General features: G+C 33.7%; 1 protein-coding gene across 2 annotated transcripts in view; it reads left to right on the top strand.

The window, feature by feature from the left end:
* The window catches only part of VPS13C (vacuolar protein sorting 13 homolog C), a 177828-nt gene extending 153766 nt beyond the window's left edge, over positions 1 to 24062 (top strand). For both annotated transcript variants that reach the window (XM_082618382.1, XM_082618381.1), the window contains exons 68-83: positions 442 to 523; positions 631 to 700; positions 1326 to 1437; positions 1556 to 1669; positions 3626 to 3765; positions 5616 to 5697; positions 6666 to 6779; positions 7562 to 7637; positions 8027 to 8190; positions 9407 to 9452; positions 11064 to 11187; positions 12031 to 12145; positions 16917 to 17005; positions 20328 to 20451; positions 21786 to 21869; positions 22182 to 24062. In XM_082618382.1, coding sequence (XP_082474508.1) covers positions 442 to 523; positions 631 to 700; positions 1326 to 1437; positions 1556 to 1669; positions 3626 to 3765; positions 5616 to 5697; positions 6666 to 6779; positions 7562 to 7637; positions 8027 to 8190; positions 9407 to 9452; positions 11064 to 11187; positions 12031 to 12145; positions 16917 to 17005; positions 20328 to 20451; positions 21786 to 21869; positions 22182 to 22283 — 1638 coding nt within the window. In that variant the 3' untranslated portion in view covers positions 22284 to 24062. The remainder of the gene's footprint in view (positions 1 to 441; positions 524 to 630; positions 701 to 1325; positions 1438 to 1555; positions 1670 to 3625; positions 3766 to 5615; positions 5698 to 6665; positions 6780 to 7561; positions 7638 to 8026; positions 8191 to 9406; positions 9453 to 11063; positions 11188 to 12030; positions 12146 to 16916; positions 17006 to 20327; positions 20452 to 21785; positions 21870 to 22181) is intronic.
* The last annotated feature ends 1264 nt before the right edge of the window (positions 24063 to 25326 follow it).

The following is a 25326-nucleotide window of genomic DNA, read 5'->3' as shown; positions in this document are numbered from 1 at the left end:
GCTCCTTTCCTCTCTCTCTCCATCTCTTGCTTTTAACTACCGATTACTGCTATTTAGGACATTTTAATTTTTTTCTTAATACCTAACCTCTAATTTCATATCTGGTCTCTACTTAAATTTTTATTTAAATAATAGATAGATGAAATCTCACATGATCCATAGGTACAAATATTTCCATTAATGATGTTCATGCTGCACAATTTTAATGCAATTATGAGGATGTTTATATATTCCTTTATGTAAAAGCTTGCCCTTGGTGAGATTTATAAGAATTTTAGATTTAAAGTGAAACTTTTAATAGCAGCACATATACATAGATACTTATTTATGATGCAATTAGTGGCATCGTCTATAATATTGTCTCTGAAATAAAAGTTTAAATTTAAATTATTTCAAGTCCTGCTGAATCAGTTTTCTTTTTTTTTTTTTTTTTTTGGTCAGGTTGATAGTCAGTTACCAGGAACAGTGTTCCCTGTTGTATTTCATCCTGTGGCCCCTCCAAAATCTATTGCTTTGGATTCAGGTAAAAAAAAAATTGAGTTATACCCTATATATCAAAGTTGAGTAGACATTATTTTGACCTACTATAAAGCTTGATTGCCTTTTTCCTGTTTTCTTTCTTCCTTTTAGAGCCCAAACCTTTCATTGATGTGAGTGTCATCACAAGATTTAATGAGTACAGTAAAGTCTTACAGTTCAAGTAAGTAAAGATTCCCTTATTTATCTAAAGGAATTTAAAATGAGAATCTACTTTGAAACTAAATTTTACTCTTTTGAAAGTGACTTCTGTATAAAAATTATTATCCACCTGAACATATCAATCTACTTTTGGTCAAGTGATTTTCTATATTAAAACTTATTTTAATAATATATATTTTAAAGTAAAATTCCTTCAACCACTTTCTCTCCTTTGTAACTTCCATTAGAATAGTCAGTGAAATATAAATGATAAGTGTGTTTGTGAGGTGTATTCTTTAAAGTAATTCCTGTGGACTTTAAAAATTAAGTAATACATGCTACATCATCTTTGCTTTTGTCTCTTCTATAACATGATAAATATGGAATTTGGGACTTTAAATGCTAAGTGTTAGTACAGCAGTATTACCTCTAGTGAAACCTTCACTATAATGAAAAAAAAAAAATCTCAGTCTAAGTAGACTTTGATCTTGTTAACATAACACTTTTTTTTAGAGATCAAGGAACAAGATCTTACTATGGTTTTTGGCCAAAATCAAAGTTTTAACATGGAAAATTACAAGGTTTGATAGAAAGCCTTTTTCATCATTAAAAAAACCTTTTCCACTTAAAAATTTTTTTTTCCTTAGGTATTTTATGGTTCTCATTCAGGAAATGGCCTTAAAAGTTGATCAGGGGTTTCTAGGAGCTATTACTGCACTGTTTACCCCAACAGCTGACCCTGAAGCCGAAAGAAAATGGGTAATAATTTTTATTTCTTGGGAAAATTATAAAGTAAAAAAATTAAATCAACCATTCTTTGCACTAATTGTAGTAGGAAAAAAAATTAAAATAGAAATTCTTGATTAATTTTTTTCAGACAGAGTTAATCCAGGAAGACTCTGATGCTATAAACACAGAATTAGTGGAGACCTCAGTGACTGATACGTCCATTCTTAGTTTCTTTGAACATTTCCATATTTCTCCTATTAAGGTTTGTTATAATTACTATTTTGAAAATTTGACAGTATTGTAGAACTTTTAAAGGTTCTGTGTACAAATGTGGGTTTTAATTTGTTGCATCAAGTATTTGGTGGGAATTTTGTTTGATTAATTGAAATAATTAAGACAGTTCTCTGACATATGTACAACCATAATTCCCACAGAGAAACCACCAGAGCGTGCTTTCTAGTCTTGAATTAATAACCCCTTTCTTCAAGGAAAAAGCTGACAAAAGCATTTCTTAATTAAGCGAAGAAGTGCTCACCAATGTTTAATGTTTTGGTTGCACTTTGTAACTACTGTCACTGTCTGAATAGAAAGCTATAATGGGTTTCCTAACCAGAATGTGAAAACGCTGAAGTAGGCATTATACTGTTGATGTGGTGTTTTTCACCCTTCCAAAATTTGATTGTAACTAAGAGAGTGGAAAATTGGATACCTTTCACTTGCCTGATTTTGTACTTTATGAACCCATTTCCTTATCTCCTTTTGTTATTCTTTTTAGCTTTTATAGGGGAAGGTGACTGCTTAGAGAATTCACAAATGCTGTCAACCATGAAGCTCTAAACTTGTATAATGGGCCAGATTTACAATTAAATAACTCTTTTAAAATATTGATGATCCTTTACAGTCTCCAAAACTGTTTATAGCACATTATTTTTAGTTGCATTCACCAATCCTTTCAGCTAAATGAATAGATTTATAAAATGCAATTATTATTTTAAATTGATACATTAGTTTGGTGTTATCAGACATATCCATAGTGTTAGGTTTAAAATTGATATTGTTTTATGTGGTATCATACACAACTTCTTTTTCATTATTAAATGAAAATCAGTTCTTTATGAGATTGAGCAGTACCTTCAACAAATTATTTACTGAAGGCCTGCTATCAAAGTTGCTGTGGAAGGTGTAAAATGACTTTATGGAGTTTATAATCTAGGCGGTATTAAAGACTGATGATTTACCTATACGTATTTTTAGGCACACTGGGAATTGTGCCATGAAGTTGAATAATTAAGATCATGAACCATGGTCATTTTCTTATTCCATGGTGACTTTGCCCTAGGAAAAAGCTGGATCTCTTTTCACCTAAGATTACTTTCCTGGATCCCAGCAGTCTGTGACTCTGAAGATGGGCAAAAGTCCACATCAGAGAAAAAAACTCAACAACCAGGTTTTCTTGGCTTTACCCCAAGTCCCCTCTGTTGAGCTCTCTGTTGATGAGGGAAAATGCCTAGAGAATGGCAGAATGAGAAGGAAGAGTTATCTGCTTTACTTACACATGTTGAATTACCTTACGCCTGTGTCTTCTGGTACTCTTGCCTTCTGGCACTGTTGCACTAATGATGATGCAGCACAAAGTAGAAGAAGCTAAATGGGAATGTGAAAATCTCATGGTTAAGTACTGAGTTGAAGGGTCTGTGGAAGCTGAAAAACTTATTACTCTTTTAAAAATTTGTTTAGAACTTGCTAATTGTTGCCATAATTGTCAAGTTCTTGTTACTTGTTATTATTGTATGATTATACCACAGTTGTTATTGTTAGTTGTTACCATAAGTTGTTTATCTTATTGAATTAAAATAAATGATTGTCCATTATTTCAAGTGTTAGACTACTTGTGGGCCAGTTGACACATTTTTCTCCTTAAAATGATGATGCTATTTTTGCAAAATGTTTTGGTCTCCTCCATATAAACACAATGGTATTTATAGGCTTTGAATAAAATGATAGTTCAATTTTGGGGATAGACTGATTTGTATTTTATCAAAAGGTAAATATGAGAATCAGAGCTGTTCAGTGTAATTTACTGAGTAACAAATAGTAGTTTTCTTTAGGACTCTAATTGAAAGATAGAACATTTGTTTGTATCTGGACGATCTGGCTTCTATGTATATAAATATTTTTGTTTTTAGTTTTCATTTATTGAACATTATTTTTCTTTTAGTTGCACTTGAGTTTGTCTTTGGGTTCTGGCAATGAAGAGTCAGACCAAGAAAACCAGGAAATGATTCCAATTCATTCTGTCAATCTGCTACTGAAAAGCATAGGTGCTACCCTGACTGATGTGGATGACCTTATATTCAAGTAAGAGTTACGTTAAAGTGTATTGGGGAGGTTTTTATATCAGAATGATGTTTCTGGATATTAATTATCTCCATTTGTGCTAGAATGTTAGCTTAGAAAAATGATAATTCTTACTACTTATTCTTGAATAATTTGGTCCCTTTCTAATTATGCCCTTTAGGTATACTTATTTTACTCATAAAGATAAGGTAAAGAGTCTAATATCTTCTGCAGTTATCAGTATCTAGATAATACATGAATATAGTATAAACATTGAATTAGTTTAGTAGTATATTATAAATTGACCATGTTTTTTTTTTTTTTTTTTTTTTTTTGCTGTACGCGGGCCTCTCACTGCTGTGGCCTCTCCCGTTGCGGAGCACAGGCTCCGGACACACAGGCTCCGCGGCCATGGCTCGCGGGCCCAGCCGCTCCGCGGCATGTGGGATCTTCCGGGATCGGGGCACGAACCCGTGTCCCCTGCATCGGCAGGCGGACTCTCAACCACTGCGCCACCAGGGAAGCCCTGACCATGTTTTAAAAGGAATTATATTTAGAAATATATAGCAACAGGATTAGATTTCAGTATAATTATATGGCAAAGTATAGATAATAGCTCCTTGCTACATTTAATATAAGAATATTTGTGTGTGCCAGACACATATAAATTCAATGAATGTTTATTGAATTGAATATTCAACAGTGGTACTAGAGAAAAAAATTCATTAATATTATTTTCACCTCACTTGTACACTATCAAATTTCATAGGAATTGAAGGCTTAAACAAAAAATTGAAATAAAAAAACAAAGACTAAGGAAAAATAGAAGTTAATCGCTATCAAATCTCTGAATAAAAGGAAACCTTTCTGTTTAAAAGCAATGAAAAAATCCCAATGGAAAAATACAAAATTGATTTGACTACATAAAAATTAAACTCTTACAACAAAATCAATGAAAACACTTAAAAAACAAAGGGCTAGAAAAATATGATGACAAGTATAAGAAAAGATAATAATCTTAATTTTTAACCTAAAAGTTCCAATGCCATAGGTGCCAGAGGACAATGTGAGATAATTCACAAAAGGGAAGATACAGTGGCTAATAGATATTAGAAATGGTTAGCTTTATTATTTATCAAAGAATATATGCAAATTAAAACAAGTTATCAAAGCTTTCAAAATATGAGAAATCCTAGTACTAGAGAGGGGTGGATCTAAGAAATGGGCACTTTTTTTTTTTTTTTTTTTACTATTTGTATCAGTGGAAAGGGATCTATTCAAGAGCCTTAAATGTTTTTGTAGTCTTTCACTCATTAATTATTTTGGGCGGGAATTCGGTCCAAAAAATAATCTTGAAACACAACCAAAGTTATATTCAAGATACACATAGCAACATTATTATGTCAAAATTTTAAAATGTCTGACCATGGAAGAATTGTTTGTTATGACATGTTCACACGATGGAATGCTATGCATTATTAAAAATGGTTACATAGAATTTTGAAAACACAGAAGAATATTTATCCACAATGCTGAGTGTAAAAATGCATACAGAATGTTTTAATATTTTTCAGTTGCACAGAAAAGAAAGAATTCAAAGTGGAAAATGAGAAGAAGAAAAAACTTAAAAAAAAATCCACTGTGTGCTGGGATTATGGTCAACTTTTTTAAACCTTTTTACTCTTTGTTTATGAAAGATTTGCATGAGAATGCACTATTTTTATAGTAGTTTTGTTATACTAATATTTAAGATCTCAAACAAATTATGTGTACAAACCTAATTGTGAATTAGCAATGATTATCATTGGAATTTTAAGTCTTTTTTTTTTTCAAAAAATAATCTTAGTACTTTTGACACTTTCTCCTCCCAGACTTGCTTATTATGAAATTCGATATCAGTTTTACAACAGAGATCAGCTCATGTGGAGTGTTGTTAGACATTACAGTGAACAGGTAATTTCCTATCATAGTAACTCATAAGGAATATACTTCATAAAATATCAAAACAAAACATTTGTATGTGATTGTACAGTGTGTGACGTTTACCTAATTTACTGCAGTTCTCAATCTCATTACTTAGTTTTCTTGAATGATTAATTTCTATTTCTTTAGTTTTTCCCCACCCCCGTATAAACTTTTTTAAAAAGTTTCCCTTAGTGTTTTTTCCCTTTGCAACTGTACATTTACCACTTTGAGAAAGAATAGTAATTTAGGAGTCAATACATTTTATTCCTTCAATGACTATAGTTTCTAAGCATAGTCTAGTAGAATTGCGAGGAAGCCAGGTTCCTCCCTTTGCCTGTTACTCCATGGTTCGAGTTCTATGCACAGAAACATAGTAGTTGTTTTGGGGCACTAGGGTTCCATTGCTATACTGTGTAACTCCAGGGTGACGTTTCTCTTTCCTTCCTCTGCTGGCAGGTCCTTTCTCTTGTGGTGTATAGACATTATGTTTTTTACATGTTCAAATAAGGATATTTTTTCTTTTTTTGTTTGTTTTTGTTTTTAACCCATCTAGTTCATAGAAATAGTGATAATAACAAAAGTAAGTACCAGTTATTGAAATATATATTCATTTAATATGCATACTCAGCCATGCAAGGTCAGTATAATAGACCTCCCATTTTATAGATGAAAAGAGGAAGGCCTATAGAGACTAAGTGACTTGTCCAAGGTTACATAACTGCCAAATGGCAGACTTTGCCCCAAACCTTAGTTCTGTCCAATTTGAAAGACCCATGTAAAAGTACTAACATAATGCCTGGCACATAGTGAAAGATCAGTTAATGGTCGTAATAGTGTTTATTCTGCAGCGCTTTCCTTTAACAAACCTAATTTAGTCAGTATCCCACTTTCTTACTGCATCATGATGTTCCTTACAATAGTTGCAACAGACTTCATTTATTTTTTTTCCCCTGTAGTTCTTGAAACAGATGTATGTCCTTGTATTGGGCTTAGATGTGCTTGGAAACCCATTTGGATTAATTAGAGGTCTGTCAGAAGGATTTGAAGCTTTATTCTATGAACCCTTCCAGGTATTGATCTTTCATTTATTTTAAGTATAGTATAGAAAAATGGATGTTCTATTTTTTATGACAAGTAATTTGTATTTTAATTGTATCTGGGGACTGAATAATGTTCAAATAACATATCAATTTTATATATTTTTTTAAATTACTAGAGATGACATTAAAAGATTGTTTTAGAATTAATTGAGCACTTCTAGTGTCTGGGTAATAGAACATCCCCACGTTTTCTAGGATTTAATGTAGTTGTAAGGAAGAGTGCTAGGTGGTTTGAGACCCATTTCAAGGCTGTTTCACCAATATGGAAAGGACTAATGGGCACTAAAAGCTGACTTTGTTACATAGTCAAGCTTTCCTCTAACCTGTTCTCCATTTAAAGGATCCAGGAGCCTAGTGTGGTGAGGGTTTTAGAAGGACAAAGCAAAGAGAATAAATAGGGAGAACAAGAGAGCCGAAACTGTGGGCTCTTAGTCTTGTTGTCATTGTGTCTTGCTTTAGCAGTCAGATGGCACTTGGTCCTGGGAGGCCAACTTCAGATTGTGACTGAAGCCAGTGATTTACTCCTCTCCAATTTTTGTCATCTTAAAGGGCTTGCTGAGATCATGTGGGTTGAAAGTATCTTCAAACACAATAGGTATTCCATCAGTATTTGGGTTAGAAGGTGAAAACTGTCACCACAATGTTTATGTATCTTTACAGATTCTGTATTTTCATGGAGACCCTGAAATACTAGATTCAAAGTCTTAAACTTATTTAAATTTTAAGTAGCAAACTTTTTATTTTCCGGCCAGGGTGCTGTTCAAGGCCCTGAAGAATTTGCTGAGGGGTTAGTAATTGGAGTAAGAAGTCTCTTTGGACACACAGTAGGTATGTATCACATATTTGTGTGTGTGTACGTATTTTTAATTATAGTTATTATAAAATGCATTGTTTATGAAAAACATGATTATGTTTAATAAAAGAGGGATTCGTTTTATAATAATCCTTTTAAACGATGTGTTCTCTTGTTCTTAAGTGGAAAATAATTTAACACTGACCTGCTGAGTTTTTTAAATATGTCTTTGTTGTGTTGAATCAATGTACTTTAAATAGTTTTATTCCTCTACTTGCTAAGTGGGAAATGGAAAAAATAAATGCATTTTTGTATATGAGACAGAATTTTAAGCACCTGTTAGTTTAAATCAGCCGCATGCTGTATATTGTGGTAATGCTCTTTAAAGAAACAGTGTGACTTACTTCTCTTGACCTTCTGATAGGTGGTGCAGCAGGAGTGGTATCTCGAATCACTGGTTCTGTTGGAAAAGGTTTGGCAGCAATTACAATGGACAAAGAATATCAGCAAAAAAGAAGAGAAGAGATGGGTCGGCAGCCTAAAGATTTTGGTGACAGCCTGGCCAGAGGGGGAAAGGGCTTCTTGCGTGTAAGTCTCCTGCTGAATCTTCAAGAAATGCTTACTTTTATATACACTTTAGAATATGTACTGGTTGTTTGGCACTTGGAATACTGCTTGTGAGTAAAGGTCTGTCAGAGGATCAGTAGTGATAAATTGTGGACTTTGTTTCCTTTTTTGTTCTCCTTCCCTTTATCACCATCAGTTCTACCCCCCAATTCCTGGACTTAGTTTGGCACTCAGCTGGAGTGAAAACTGTAATGATGGCAGCTTAGCATTAGTGGCGAGGGGGCAGGTAGAGCGGAGGAATGTGGAGGTAACTGGAGGGGGGAGGAATTCTTCAGGTCATCGTCAGTCGACCGTTTCTATGGAAGGGAGGCATACAAGCTACAGGTTATAAACCAGGAACTACCTTTCACTACTTTTTAGGTACAGGTATTATAAATTATATACGAATACTGTTTAATTATACAGGTAATATATGACTGTCCTCATTATATAGGTAATAATAGGAACTTATAAGTTCTTTTTTTAAACGAGTAATGGAAACATAGGTAAGGCTATAAAGTACTCTTTGATTACCGCTTACCTCTTCTGAGAGGTATCTAATCTTTTCAATATAGTATATATCCTTCAGTTCCTTTTCTGTGTGTTTATTTAATATGCAGGTATTTTTAGTTACTATCGTTACTTGACAGTTATTTAAAGAATGTACAAATATTATTTTTTAAATTTTGAAAATAATTCAGGAGACTGTAACTGCTGTGTTTGTGCCAGTGATTTGTAATGTTTTGTGTATTCTCTAAAGTGCTTTACTTGGGATATTTGCTGTCCTTCAGAGGTCCCTTCATTTTCAATTTTCCACACTTTCACTAGATTATAGAGTAACCTCATTAGAACTTATAATTAGATGTATAATTTTCTCAGCTTACTCATATACTGATATGGATGGAAACTGAGACTTAAAGAGGTTGTATCAACTGCTAATTGGTGTCAGAGTCAGATGTAGAAAATTTTCACCTGTTTACTCCTTTGTCTATTGTGAAGCTCTACAAAGTGCTCCGTTTAAAATTTGCTATGATGTAATATTTTTAAAATCCTAGTGCTCACTTATATGTGCATGTTGTTCTCTGTCAAGTCCTCATTAACAAAAAGTTATTTCTAGTATGTCTGTAGAGACCTCTAGTGGTTGGTTTAAAATTAAGCACCTTCCTTTCGGGCTTGACTTGATTGGTTTCTCTCTCAGGGAGTCGTTGGTGGAGTGACTGGAATAATAACAAAGCCAGTGGAAGGTAGGTTGAGAATGTTTCCTTCCTGTACAGAGTCTGAGGAGTTGATACATGGTAAATTGTTGTTTAATGAGCATAACTTTCCTCAGGATGTGAAGAGGTTAAGTAGTAGACTGTGTCTCAGACTTTGGATGCTATTTTTAACAGGGCCATAGTTAGACTAGAGTCCCTTGGGCCATCAATAGCAATTGACTCTTTTTTTTTTATCCTATTAAAAAAAAAAGCACATTACTTTATTCAGTACAGTCCCTATCAAAATCGCAGTTAGGTTTTTTGCAGAAATTGACAAGCTGATTCTAAAATTTATATAGGAATTCAGGGGAACCCCGAATAGCCAAAACAATCTGGAAGAAAAGGAAGTTGGGGGACTTACACTGTCCAATTTTAAAACTTACTATAAAGTTAAAGTAGCTAAGACAGGTGGTGCTGGCATACAGGTACACATATAGATCAATGGAATAGAATTCATATTCCAGAAATACATCCTTACTTTTATGGTAGATTGATTTTTGACAGGGGTGCTAAGATAATTCCATAGAGAAAAATAGCCTTTTCAACAAATGGTGCTGGGACAACTGAATATAAACATAGAGTTTATATATGTGACCCAGCAATCCCACTCTTAGGTATATACCCAAGGGAATTAAAAAGCTATATTTGCTTTAAAAACTTGTACATAAATGTTCATAGAAGCATTATTCATAATAGCCAGAATGTAATAGCAACCCAAATGTTCGTCATCTAATGCATGGATAAACAAAATGTGGTATATCCTTACAGATAAGTTATTATGCAGCTATAAAAAGAAATCAAGTATTGATATAAGTACAAGATGGATGAACCTTGAAAGCATGATTCTAAGTGAAAAAAGCCAGTCACAAAAGACCACATATTGTATGATTCCATTTGTAGGAAATGACCAGAATAGGCCAATCCATACAGATAGAAAGTAGGTTAGTGGTTGCCTAGGTCTACAGGGTGGGGAGGAAGGAGGTAAATTGCATAGGATTGAGAAGAGGGTTTAGGGGGAAATGATGGGGAATGATTGCTAATAGGCATGGGCTTTCTTTTTGAGATAATAACAGATTTTCTAAAATTGATTATGGTGATAGTTGCACAACTCTGAATATACTATAAAAAACATTTAACTTGTATACTTTAATGGGTGAATTATATAGTATTTGAATTATATTTTAATAAAGTTCTTATATTTTTTTAAAAGTGCACTGCTTGAAAAATCTCCTGATTGTTGGCAAAAAAAAAAAAAAAAAAAATCCCACAATATTTTCTGGTCAGTTCTTAGATCTTCCAGCCATAGGTACTGACTAGACTCCTGGATCAGTAGTTGTAAAATTTTAGTGTGCCTTGGGGTTACCTTGGGGGCTTGTTAAAACACAGATTACTGGCTGGGAATGGGGGCTAATAATTTGCATTTTAACACACCTTGAAAACTGCTGTTGTATCACATGTTAGGATTAAATTCAACTTCTTTAGATAGTCAAATTCTAGGAACTTCCTGGGTAAAACAGTTCAGTATTTGACTTAGGCTCTTGTTGAGTTCAAAGTTACTTATTTTAAAATCTCTATTCTTTCATTGTCTTTGGTTTTATGAAGGTGCCAAAAAGGAAGGAGCTGCTGGATTCTTTAAAGGAATTGGAAAAGGGCTTGTGGGTGCGGTGGCTCGTCCAACTGGTGGAATAATAGATATGGCCAGTAGCACCTTCCAAGGAATCCAGAGGTAACTAAGTGCACACTGTGTGCAAGCAATGTGTCTGTGTGCTAATTGTTGCCAGGAATACATAAGTAGGTTAAATACTCTGCCTGTGCATGAGAACCTTAAAGTCTAATTGAAAGCTCTGACAGGTTCACAAGGTAGAGTGCCCCCAGAAAGGAGTAAGAAGAGATGTTTTTTTATAGCCAGTTTCTCTTTTATTCAACAAGTGTTTATTGGTCCCTACTATATGCCAGGCAGTGTGCTAGACACCACAGATACAAAGAGTGGATGGCCTACTCCCTGCCTTTATTATTTTGACATTTTCTTTTCTTTCAGAAAAGGTGGGGAACTTGGAGTCAAACCTACTTGGTTTTTTGTTTTTTGTTTTTTTTTAATTAATTAATGTATTTATTTATTTTTGGCTGTGTTGGGTCTTCATTTCTGTGCGAGGGCTTTCTCTAGTTGCGGCAAGCGGGGGCCACTCTTCATCACGGTGCGCGGGCCTCTCACTATCATGGCCTCTCTTGTTGCGGAGCACAAGCTCCAGACGTGCAGGCTCAGTAGTTGTGGCTAATGGGCCTAGGTGCTCCGCGGCATGTGGGATCTTCCCAGACCAGGGCTCGAACCTGTGTCCCCTGCACTGGCAGGCAGATTCTCAACCACTGCGCCACCAGGGAAGCCCTAAACCTACTTGGTTTTAATACTTTTCACATTATTTTGGGCAAGTTATTTAAAATTACTCTGTTTATCAAATATTGATATACTGTGTTACGTAGTACAGTGTTTAATCAACACATATATATTTGTATTATTTTGAAAGTTTCTCACATGTTTTCTTATATGTACTTACTCTGCTGCCTTACACAGGGTGGCAGAATCAACTGAGGAAGTGACCAGGCTCCGTTCCCCTCGCCTGATCCATGAAGATGGCATCATTCGCCCTTATGACAGACAGGAATCTGAGGGCTATGATTTATTTGAGGTATAAATTCTATTCTTCATGGTCACGAGTGAAATTTAATTTTAAAGATTTCTAGGATCAGGATTTCATGGGTGGTTCCTAAAGTTCGTGATTCATGAACTTCTTTAAAGGTGACACAGGGAACGATGGTAGGGTAGAATTTGATTATTTATTTGTTTATTATATTAGCATAATGTATTAAATGGGAGTAACTCATCATTTTTTTTTCTGCACAGGATCAAAGCTTTTTAGTGCAGAAAGGATAATCTTAAAAGAAGTCATAGGCTTTATTACTATTTGTATGTTAGCTCCTTTAGTTTGCATTGTTAACTTTGGTCTCCTACTTTGTAGCTAATTATTGGAATTTCACTGCTTCCTTTTCTCCCAACCAAATTAATTTATTTGGACTATATTGTAAATCTAGATTTATTTAGGTAAACAGAAGCTGGAGGAGAGAAAAAAAGATTATGTACAATTTAATCTTTTTAAACCTTAAAAACTTTTTAAAGGATTTTTTTGGCTTTTATTTTAGTTTAATTTTACTGTATTTAAATAATACACACATATGTAAATTGCTGTTCTCCCATGACTAGCTTTCCTCCAAAATAAAATTAGTAATATTTTCCAACTTTGACTTTAAAATAAAATGACTCTTCATTTTTCTTAGACTTTGATTTTTATAGTATGTGATTATATTTTATCTTTCTGCATGCTTCTAACTTTATTTTCTTTCTTTTTCTGCCTACACAGCAAGAACTGGAAATACAGGAGTAAATGTTTTCTATACTACTACTTGATTTCATCCTTAAAAATCAAAACAAACTGTGGTATTAATTGACTGTCCTGACTTATTTAGAGTGAGAGTCCATTAAAATGAAGTTTCCTTTACATTTCTCACCTCTATCTGAACTTTTTATTGTAGTGGCTTGACTACAGATAAAAATTATGATATTCCTGGTAATACTGTACAGGAATAAGAGGTCAATATGAAAGATGAAAGGATATAGGAGATCAACTCACTTTTACATTTAGTTGGAGGAACACTTTATTGAACTCACAAGTGGATACTTTTACTATCATTTTGAGAATTTCATCTTTTCTTACGGTATTCATGTGCATTTCTGGTAAAGTTGGGGAAAAAAACAATTCTTATGTTCAGTCTATTATGTGTTCTTTATGTATGTGAGTCCTGCTGATAAGAGTTACATAACTATTATATGTTTCACAAATCACCTAAATTTACTCAAGTTACAGAACTATTGACTGGGGCATATATTTTAAGAAGTGAAGTATCAGTTGCTCTGGGTCTGTCCTTAGACCTCAAATAAGAGTTGGCACATGAATTTTGAGAATATGTTTCCTTAATCTCTTTTTCTTTTTTTAACTCCTTGGTACTCTTGCTAGATAAGTGGCAATCATTTTCTCATTATGTTATATATATTCCTAGCCTTTAGTATTTATACCTTTTAAAAATTAAGTCTCCTTATTGGTTATGCTTATTTCACAATTATTAGTTTTAATTAATGTAAATAGAAGTTGAACAAGTAATTAAGCAGATTACTTATGTGGCTTTTGGATTTATAGATGTCTTTAGTCTTAAAAACCAACCACGTTTGCTTTTAAATCCTGCGAGAGGATTCATTATCCTAATGAGAACAAAAAAAATTATAAACTATCATTTTGAAATTAGTGGCCCCATAGTTAATTTCAATATAAGTTATATTTTGATTTTTCTTTTTTATAAATGATAGAAATGCTTGATTTAGCAGTGTCTTATCTAGCAACTTTCATGCTTCCTCCCAAAAGTGAAACCAAAGTATAAACTTAGATTTAACGTGTTGTAACATTTAAAGAGAATGAAGCTGTTAACGCACAACTGTTCAGTTGGATTATACATTTTTTAAACTATAGTTATCAAAAGAATAAATTGAATCCTTCATATTTAAAACAAGGACTCTTTAAAGAAGAAAGAATGACCTTCAAAGACTAGCCTAAAACTATAGCTGACAGACTTTTCTTGTGCCTGAATAATTGAGGGTTGGCAAAAATGTTGCCTCATGTACAGTTTCTGTGAGAATCAAGCACAGTAACTAATTCAATATTCTGTCTTAAATCATCACTAATAATTATTCTTCCTTCTTAGGTAAAAGTAATGATTTTTAATTTTCCTGGATATATTACAATTTTAATGAGACTTCTGGAAAATCTTATGACTTGTTAAAATTTTTTTCTTGATTGTTTACTTCTTGATTGTTTAGCCCTGTATGTTATTCTTTTCCTCATGATTTCCCTTTTTACAACTGCATGTCGGTAAGCACAAAACTTCAAGAAACTTTATTATTTTAGCTAAATAATAGTCATCCGATTTAGTAGTTTTTGTTAAGATATGAGAACTGGAAGAAATAGAATGATTGTACATTAAGAACAGGACTTGGTAGTTTTCTTCCATGGGTAGCAAGGGTAGGCATGGATAATTAAGAAATTTAGGCTGTTTCATCCCTTGCCCACTTTGCTGTAATCAGTTAGTTGGGTACAAAGTATTTGATAATCTAGACTGTGTTTGATATACAGAAGAAAGGAGACTTCTGTCCTTAAGGGACCTAGTATAACAAAATGTGTAAATATTAAAGAGCACTTGAGGGTAAAATTATGTCCTCCTAGTGTTTAGTGTAATGTGGGTACATTCTAAATAATTTATTTGGGAATCTTTTGATTTACCCCATTTTCTTTTTCTCCTGAGTATTGCTCTGTATTCTTTAATTTAATACTGAGCTTTGAAAGTTACTGAATTATATACTATGTTTTCATAGGATATACTCTTACTTATCCTCTGTTTTTCTAGGATAATTATCATGACACACACACATATATATGTACACACAGACATATATATTTATATATAGCCAGTTTTTATTTAATATTCATCTTGATTCACATAGTTATGATTATATCATATTTTAAATGGTGTTCCTTGCTTTTTTGTTTTAATTATATTTTTCCATGTTCTTAGACATGCTTCATTCTTGCATTACTGTCTGTTGAGATAAATTTACCTCGTATATTTGACCATTCCCAGTTCTTGACATTAAAATTGTTTCTGTTATTTTACTAACAGTAAGAATGCTGTGATAAACATCATTAAACATAATGTTTTTTCATATCTTATATTATTTCCTTAGAATTTACTTGAAAAAATTGAATGGTTTTGCTAAATATTGTGAATTCTTCAAGTTGCATTTTGGGAAGGGAGAGTAAATATTTTATAAACTAATCTGCCACAAAGACTGAATCTCAGAGTGTAGTGGGTTTTAGAAGTACTGGAAACCAGGTTTCTATAATGTATTATGGTGATAAATATACTTTAAAAGCTTCAGTTTTTTTAAAGTACAAAGCCTGATAACTAATGAAAATGCATACAAGATGGAAAGTGGGTAGTATTTCTTGTACATTTCATCTCAAATCTAAATATTTTAACATTTAAATTTCAAAGCTGAAAGTAAAAGCACTAAATTGTTATATTCATTTCCCATATTCTCTTTAAAGGAATTAAGGTATAAATGTTAAAAGATTTTAGCTAATTCACACAGGGAAGATGTGAAACAAGTGACTATTAAACTCCACTTCTCTCTGAGACTCATTCCGAGGTTGAGACCCCATTCTCTGGGGATTCATCTTCCTTGTTCATGGCTTTTTGTAATTGTCAAGGAATGACTGGGAACCAAGGATATTTAAAAAAATATGTATTTGAAATAATAACAAGTGTGCTTTCTCTGCTTGTGATTATTATTGATTATATTCTCCTTTTGATAATATTGATATTGTATTCTTGGTTATAAAATGTTAATATCTTATAGGTATGTTTATGTTTTATATTTTCATATATATTATCTCATCTGATTTTTAATTATTATATATAATGTCAATAATATTTCATTAGCATTAATTATAAAAATAACTTTATTAATTTTAATGTGTGTTGACTAAAGTCACAATAGTTTTGAGATGGTTAAAAAATAAATGTATTTTAATGCGCTACTATTTATACTTGAATTATTTTATGCTTGTAATTGTCTTTAGTAATAAATTGTGCCGGCTATTTGAAATCTTAGAAATTCTTCATGTTTGTATTAAGATTGTCATTAAATTTTCTTTTCTACCAGGAATATAATTCAATACACGCTTGTACTTCTCATGCATGTTTAATGTATAAGACCAAATATTCAAAAATATTAAATATCAGTTATCTTGGAATTTTATTATGTGTATATCTACCTCTCTGTAAATCAGTGGTTCTTAACCTTTGAGAAGGATCACAGACCCCTTTTAAAAATCTGATGAAAAGTATGAACTGTCCTTTGAAAAAAGTTCAGAAATGCATTTTCAAAATTTTATATTCTTTTATGGTAGTTCATAGACCTCCCAAAGTCCTTCCGTGGACCCCAGGGTAAAGACCCCTGTAAAGTTAATGTCCAGTTTTAGTATAGGTTCATATTAATGAAAATGTCTGATTATTTCTGGTAAATATTTAAAAGCTTCTGAGTTATGCAACAAGATGTATTTTATTAGAAGATCACTTAGTGTTTAATACTTATTTGTCTTTTAAGGCACAGTGAAAGTTAATTTATACTATGAATATTTTTCTAGCTTCACGTGCCAATCTATAGAATTGTGCTTTTGGTTTTAATAATTTTTTCCTAACTGGCACTGTTATTATGATTAGCTAATATAGAGTGTTGGAAATACTATTTGGATGCATGTACAACCCAAATCTTGAGTCTTCTTTTCTTTTCAGAATCATATCAAAAAGTTAGAAGGAGAGACTTACCGATACCACTGTGTTATTCTGGGAAGGAAGAAGGCAAGCCTTATGGTTACAAATAGGTATTGACTTCAAGTGACGTTTTTTAAAATGCTGACTATATAGATTATAAGAATTTTGGAGATTAAAATGGCAGAGGATTTAGATAACTATGCTTCAACTGCAAAATGTTCATTGTCATAGAATCACAGAAATACAGATCTGGATAGGTCCTTCAAGATCATCTATTCTGACCCTCTCATTTTGGAGATGCTGAAACTGAGACTTAGCATGGTTTAAGGGCTTAACCAAGTTACACAACTTCTGAGAGACGGAGTCTAGAATAGACTTTATAAGTGCAGCAGTGATACCTTTATATGTGAATTATAAATCCAGTTATGGAGGGTGAATTCATGAATCAGTTTTTCTCACTAGGTTTTATTTTGGATGATTAGCATACCTTTTAAAAGGATGGTATTATTTCTTTGTGTTCCAGTTTTTTCTGAGTATTTTGGGAGTGGTAGATAATTTTTCCCAATAAAAGAACTTGGACTAAACTACTAAGTTTTATTTTCCTGAGATTTACCTTACATCACTTATTCTAATTATAGATTAATAATTTTCAAAACATTCTAAGTTATGTATTTTGTAGGACTAAGGCAAAGCACTTACAGTAGGTAACATCTGCATTAGATTCCTTACTATTGCATTTAAATATATTTAGGTGGCAAGGAGAGAAAGGAAAGCATTAGGATTCAGGCTTAAACCTACAAGCTGTTTCTAAGAGAGAGTTAACTAGTCTTCTGATTTGCCTATTAATTAAGAAGTAAAATATTCACAAAACAATCTAAAAAGTAGTTTTTATGCTTTTTATGTAATTCAGCACTAAGCAGTGAAAATCAGTGGGGTTTTTTTTGTTTTTGTAATATGTAATACTTTAGTACTTGTTTGATTTAGGCATTTGGTAGGAATATTAATGTGTACATTATACATCTGTTTTTCTTCAAATAAATTGAAAAATCATAGTAATTTGAAATCTAATCCCTTATAGAGCTTTTCAGGAGGCAATTAGAAAAATAATATTCCTGACCAGTGCAATGACAGTCTCTCTTAGATATGAGTGAGTAGCCTTAAGAGACCAGGGTTGGGTGACTGAATATGGAAGAGAAGGGAATACAAGATGACTTTGCTGGTTTTTGGCTTGAGTACCGTTTACAGTAATTTGAGGGAAACGATGATGATTTTGTTTCTGTTTTGAGCTTGATGAGTTTGACACAGCTTTGAGATATCAAAGTAGAGGTGCCTCAGTAGTCAGGGAGACATACAGATACAGGTATAAGCGTAGGTAATTGTAGTTTGGGTAAAGATCTGGAGTTGAGATCTAAGAAACCATCCTGAGAGAATATGTTAAACAGAAGAAGACCAAGATTTGCACTCTGGCAAACATGGTGCAGGAGGAAGAAAGTGAAGGAGATTGAAGGTGGCAGGAGAACAGTAATATTGTTCAAGAGTACGATGGTCAAGCGTAGAGTTTTAAGACAATCAGAATGGTGAATTGCGTTTGATGCAGTGATTTGTAATAGCTATCTTTAACTCTTAGCTCTATCATCTGATTCTCTACTAGGCAGGAGGTAGGGGTTGGAGTCCACTTCCTAGAGACTGTTTGGAATGTGTAGGGGTGTTGGAAGTTGTCGCAATAATTAGAGGCCCTGAGGCGCTTAGTAGCCTGGGGCCAGGGATGCTGTACTTCCTACAGTGCACAACACAGTCCCGCAAGTTCAGTAGCACCTATGCCGAAAAATACAGTGCCAGGGGTCTGTATCAGTCCTTACCCCATTGGTCACCAAGTTCATTTAACTCTACCTTATAAACATCTAGAATCTAGCTCTTCTCACAGCCAAAGTCAAAATTTCTTGAAAGCCTCCCCTACCCCTGACCCCTGCAAAAAAACCCAAAAAACAAAAATCCTTCAAGATCTGGCTCTAAGCTAATTTTCTCACCTCTGTATATATCCAGTAGTCCAGTTACAGACCTCCACATTCCTCAGATAACTCTTCCCTTTTTTTTTAGAAATATATTTTAAACATTTTTTAAATTAATTAATTTATTTTATTTATTTATTTTTGGCTGCATTGGGTCTTTGTTGCTGCACGCAGGCTTTCTCTACTTGTGGCGAGCAGGGGCTACTTTTCATTGCAATGCGTGGGCTTCTCATTGCGGTGGCTTCTCTTGTTGCGGAGCGTGGACTCTACGCACGCGAGTTCAGTAGTTGTGGCTCGCGCGCTCTGGAGCGCAGACTCAGTAGTTGTGGCGCACGGGCTTAGTTGCTCCACAGCATGTGGGATCTTCCCAGACCAGGGCTCAAACCCATGTCCCCTGCATTGGCAGGTGGATTCTTAGCCACTGTGCCACCAAGGAAGTCCCAAGGAAGTCTTCCCTGTTTTGTACTCCTATATATGTTAATGCACTGTTTCCTTGTCTAGAGTATAATTTCCCTTTCCTACCTAGAGCACTTATTCCTTTCAAGAATCAGCTCTTAACGCTACCTACTTTATCACCACGGTCAGTCCCTCTCTCCCGTGTGCCGAAAGAATATTCTACACACTCTGCTATTGTTCTTATCTAACTGGACTGTAGCATTTATTTGCAGGTTTATTTCTCCTTATAGCCTATGGGTACCTCTCAAGCAGAAACCTTGTCTTCTTTGTTTCTCCAGCACCATACACATTTGTAGAATGAACAGTTCTACTTTCCTAGTTTTGCTTTCTGTAATAGAAACTTTAGAATCAAGTATAGTTATATCAGTAACAAATCTGAATCACACACTGGGAAATCAATGTAGATGCCCTTTAAGGATTCTGTGAATTTTTTTTAATTGCTGTTGAGTAAAATGGGATACTCTGTGATATAGTACATCAGTATTAAAGTGTTCAAATCTGATATTTATTAGTAGGCCTAACGTGAATCTTTGCTGACATTTGAGGTTTGTGACATTTCTTTCTTGATTAGAAGGCATATGTGATTGACAGTAAAAAGCAATTAATAATTTTCCAAGTAAAACATTTTCAGGGGCTTCTGCCTTTATTGCTTCCCAGATGAGAGTATAGCCTGTTCCTTACATGTTTTAAAGAGAATGATTTCAGTTTTCTGGTCAGTTAAAAAAAAAAGACATTTTTCTGAATTTTGCAAGATTGGCAGAAGGGGAATTTTTGAAGGTCTGCTTTGTTACTTGTGCCATGTTTGCTCTTTATTTGACAGTTACCTTTTTTTTTTTAATGTGAAGCATACATTTTTTAGTGTGCCAGGTTATACTGAGCGAGTAATACCATCCAGCAGAGTGAAATATTAGAGTAATTAACTGTCTTTATCACTACCTGTATGTTTTTGTTTCCTTTTGCAAAATAGACGAGTGTTGTGTATAAAGGAAGTTGAAATCCTAGGCCATGTGTCCGTAGACTGGCAATATCCATTTGAAGATTTTGTACAGTCTCCTATTGTTGATGGAAATCTGCTCAAAATTTCAGTTGAGGTGAGAAAACATGAATCACACCTTTAGAACCAGGAGTTTGTTAAATGAATGGAAACCAGTGCTTTCTGACTCTGTTTTGTAGTTAACTGAATAAAATGTTTGAAGTATTATTATTATTATATGCTGAAAAGTAAGGAAAGATGTAATCTATTTGTGTTCTGTACTTTAGTTTCTGACAGTCCTTGATTGCATTGAGTGAAATATTAAATTTGTTCACTGAAAGAATTAGGTTTCTTTTTGGTAGAATAAAGCATTATTGAGTAGAAGGTTTTTTTTTTAACTTCACATGGATATTATTTTGCTATAATCTTAGATACTTCTGGAAAGATTCCCCATTTTAGGCTTTTAGGAGATTATTACAAATATTGTGTCTAAAACACTCACATTTAATAATATTTGACATGTATAGAAGGCTAATGCATTTTAAGTATGTAATAATGCTTTCATGTCTTTCCTTTACATTTTCTATGGAAAAACTTTTTAATTACATAGCAAGTAATTAGCAAAAATGATACCCCATCTTTTGCTTAGTTCGTAGACTCACTTTACTTTAAAATGTATAATTTTTATATATGATATAAATTTATTTTCACCCCTTTCAAAAAAAACTAGAAATTACTATTCCAAAGATGGTAATTTCTATATTTTTTCCTAAACAATAATTGTTATCTCTATTCCTGAAACTATCTGAAAAATATTTATCATAAAATTCAGTAGTTAGAGATGTAAGTACCATTATCCTTTAATTTACATTTACTTTCTTTTCATAGAAGTTTACAAGTAAAAGAAACTACCATGAAACCATTCCATTTTGTATTTCAGCCTTACCTCATTGTAGAGTTTCAAAATTTAAATGCCTTGGTATATGAAACATAGTTTTTAGACTAGGAAAGATTGTGTCACTATGCATGTATATTACAGTTTCCTCAGTTATCACTTTTTTTTCACATCAGTGGTGAGAATTGACTCAGTGTATTTTACATTATATAAGAATTTTATCTATCGGCTAAGGAAATGAAGGAAGGGTTTTTTGATTTGTCAGATGTGATGAGTTATCAAGTGGTATTTCTGTAGGCTATTTATCATTGCCTGCAGAAAGCCATCATTTTATGCAGATAGATATGTACTCATCCAATTTCATAAATTTTAACAACTCACATGTGGAACCACTATCCTTGTACCAAAATGATTTATTTCTTATCATACTGAATATGTGTATTTGGTTAGTCTAGTGATTATAAAATAGAGTTGACATTTAAGCACTCAATTAAAGGTTATGATTTTTTTTCTTCCCCATAATAATTTCTTTTCTGTCATTGTTTGTTTTGAAACAGAAACAAGGTCTGTTCCAAAAAAGAGACAGTGCCAATCAAGGCTGTGTTCAGAAAATTTACCTGCAGGATATCACCACAGCAGAGGTAAACGATTTATTTTAAAGAATGCCCTCTCAGTGTTTTCACTGCAAGTTGAAATAAAAATGTTATAATTAACAATACTTATTACTTTTCCCCGAAGATCTACTAGTTATAGCTTTGGGTGGATATATATGCTTAAAATAATATGTTGTGGGCTTAACAGGGCAGAAGGGTCTTAGCATGATGTGTGTTAACCGTGTATTCTTGTCTTTGGACTTGTGTGGAGAGCTCATACTCTTGGTTTTGTACCTTTCTCCTCCACCACGTGAGCCTGTACTTGTCTTTACCATTCATGGTAAATATTTTGTTTTCCAGAGAGCATGTCGTGCTATTGAGGATGCACGGTCAATGAGACACCAGCAAAAATTGATGAAGCAATCATCACTGAAACTTCTCAGGCCCCAAATACCATCTTAATCACAGATCCCAGGGGGCTGCTGCTGGGAGAAAAACCAATCACAGTCTTGTCTGTAAACCACTCTTCTTCAAGGAAGCCTTTAGTTTTGGAATTTTTTTCTAGAGTAGTTAGCTTTGGATTTTCCATTTTCCCCCCTTAGTTTTGGCTCTAATTTTGTAGCTGTGTGTATGATAGCAGTCCACTTGTACACTGCCACCTGGATGGGTCAGACCCTTAAAGAAATACCACTTTAAACTCAGAGTGAAATTTCCATTAAAATTGTGAAACAAAGGGTAATAAGCTTGTTTTTAATTAAAGTCCTTACTGAAAAATAAGAAAGGAGCTTAGAATGACTAGTGTTCTGTGAGAGCTTTTTTGGACAAATCTTTGAACAAATGTTGTATATTTTGTTCAATAATTGAACTGATACAACATTTTTGGTAAACCAGGTGATTGCCTTAAGAAAAAGCACTAAAGGGAAACATGACATGTTTCCTATTTTCTTTTCATGAAAGCATTATTTTCTCCTAATGAAAACATGTTTTGATTTGGCGCTTATTTTTCCTCCTTGCACTGTAATATAAAGACAAATGGAAAATCAAACCTTAAAATATCTATACTCTGTTCTCTAGAAGTTTTGGAAATTATTTACATGCTCTTTCGAGATGAACTTATATGGCATGATCAATGTGCTGATGCATGAAAATACTGCACTTTAAGTTTTTCAAGAGTCAGAAACATGAAAAAAATGAATATTTTTATATTTTTAGAACTTGTATTTTATAAGTTGAAAGATTTTAAAGGGCATCATAATTAACACTTAATGTTAATGCATACGTAGAAATGTATTTTAAATACTTAGTAGGAATAATGAAAGAGCTCTAGCTGCTTTATATATAAATAAAGTAAGGCATCTAACAACACTGAGGAAAATCATTGGTAGTATACTTTGAGCAAGCAGGCCTGTAAGAATCAGCTCCATACACTCTCATTTTTGTTCTTTCTGCATCTCATTTGTGCTGGTCAGAGATGCACTGCCTATTAAAGCTTTTAAAAAAATGCTCAAAAGTACTTAATTTCCTTGGATGAATCTTTAAATTTGCTCATGGTTTTTAACATGGCATTTACTCCAAATCACTGAATTAATGATGAAATGAAGTTGTACACAAACTTGGTTTGCTCTGTTTTTGTTGATATGTGTGGTACTGTTTCTGCTATCCTTATTCATGTTTTTTAAGACTGGCCTTACAACTTTAAAAAATTTTCCTCATTAGAAATTTACTGTAGACTCCAAAGTAAAGGGTATAATAATGAATGCCCTAAATATTTGATACGTTATGGTGGTCTTTGCCTTTTCAACATCACTTTTTTTTTCTGTCAAGGAAAGTATTATATTCAAAACTTCTAGCTTTAAGCAGAATTTCTGTTAATTGCACTTTATTCAAGCGTACTAATATTTTGTGTCTTTTAAAACTGAATCAGGAATTTGAGGTATCTGATTATATTTTTCATATGAATCACAGCTATTGACAATATCCTAAATATTTAAGTAATTAAATTGTACTGATGGCATGTACAAAACATTGAACTAAGAAAAATTAATTTATAGAAACCCATAAATTCATCATCTCAGTTGGCTCAGAAATAAACTTCCAAATATTTGTACCATTTTCATTTGATTTAATCCCCTGGGATAGAAGTAATTCATTAGTAAAGTGTAATAATGTCTATTGTGTTTTTTTAAATGCTTTGAGAGTCAACTGCTTGCATATGAGAGAAATAAAACATGGTGCACTGTTTACAGGTGTGAAAACTGTGGGTTTATGTTACATACTCAATAATATTTGCTTTTACTTTTTGTGAGAACTTGGATTAATAGTTACGGATAGTTTTTTAAAAAAATTTTTATTGAAGTATAGTTGATTTACAATGTTGTGTTAATTTCTGCTGTACATCAAAGTGACTCTGTTATACATATATATGTATGTATGTATATATATATATATATATATATATATATATATATATATATATATCCTTTTTCATATTCTTTTCCACTATGGTTTGTCACAGGATATTGAGTTTAGTTCCCGAGAGCTTTAAAAGATGCTAGGCAGGGGCTTCCCTGGTGGCACAGTGGTTAAGAATCCGCCTGCCAATGCAGGGGACACTGGTTCAATCCCTGGTCCAGGAAGGTCCTACATGCTGCAGAGCAACTAAGCCCATGTGCCACAACTACTGAGCCTGCTCTCTAGAGCCCGCGAGCCACAACTACTGAGCCCGTGTGCCACAACTAATGAAGCTTGTGCACCTAGAGCCTGTGCTCTGCAACAAGAGAAGCCACCACAATGAGAAGCGTGTGCACCATAGTGAAGAGTAGCCCCTGCTCACGCACAACTAGAGAAAGCCTGCGCACAGCAATGAAGACCCAACGCGGCCAAAAATAAATTAAAAAAAAAAAAAGATGCTAGGCAGGAAAAGGTTTTTCCTGGGGGTTTGGAGCCCCTTTACCACACTGGAGACCAGTGGCACAGATCTTCAATACTGAGAGAATACAGAGAACAGATGTGACCAGCTGCCACACTTTGAATTTGTGGCCCCACTTGCCATGTCTTCCATGCTTTCTGTCAGTCGCTGACTGTGAGTGGCAAGGATGCTGGGCAGGCCCACCCCTGGGAGACAGGGCTCTCTGACAGCCGACTTCGGCTTGAAGACTCCTCAGTGGCCTTGCAGATCCTTTCTTAGACTGCACGGCAGTTTGGGGGGCTTCCACCCCATCTGTTTCTGTCTCCGTTTTTTTGTCTCCCGCCCTCCACCCCCTCCCACTGGGAACTCAGACTACAAGTATGACGGCTTTCCCGGTACTGGGTTATCCACTAGGAAGAATAGCCTGAGGAATATAGCAAAACGGGCATCAAAATGAAAAAAAGCACAAAAGATTCAAAGACTCATAAGAAAAATCTGATCTAGGATGTATTTCTTTACGTGTGTTTCATGATTTAGTATTGTTTTTATTTTGAATTATGTATAAGGGAGGTGACTATCACCTTTTTGGTGCTGTGG

The sequence above is a fragment of the Mesoplodon mirus genome (genome assembly GCF_964341445.2).
Source record: "Mesoplodon mirus genome assembly, chromosome: 4".
Taxonomy (NCBI): domain Eukaryota; kingdom Metazoa; phylum Chordata; class Mammalia; order Artiodactyla; family Ziphiidae; genus Mesoplodon; species Mesoplodon mirus.
Note: the sequence above shows the minus strand (reverse complement) of the source record. Positions and strands in the feature narration are given on the sequence as shown.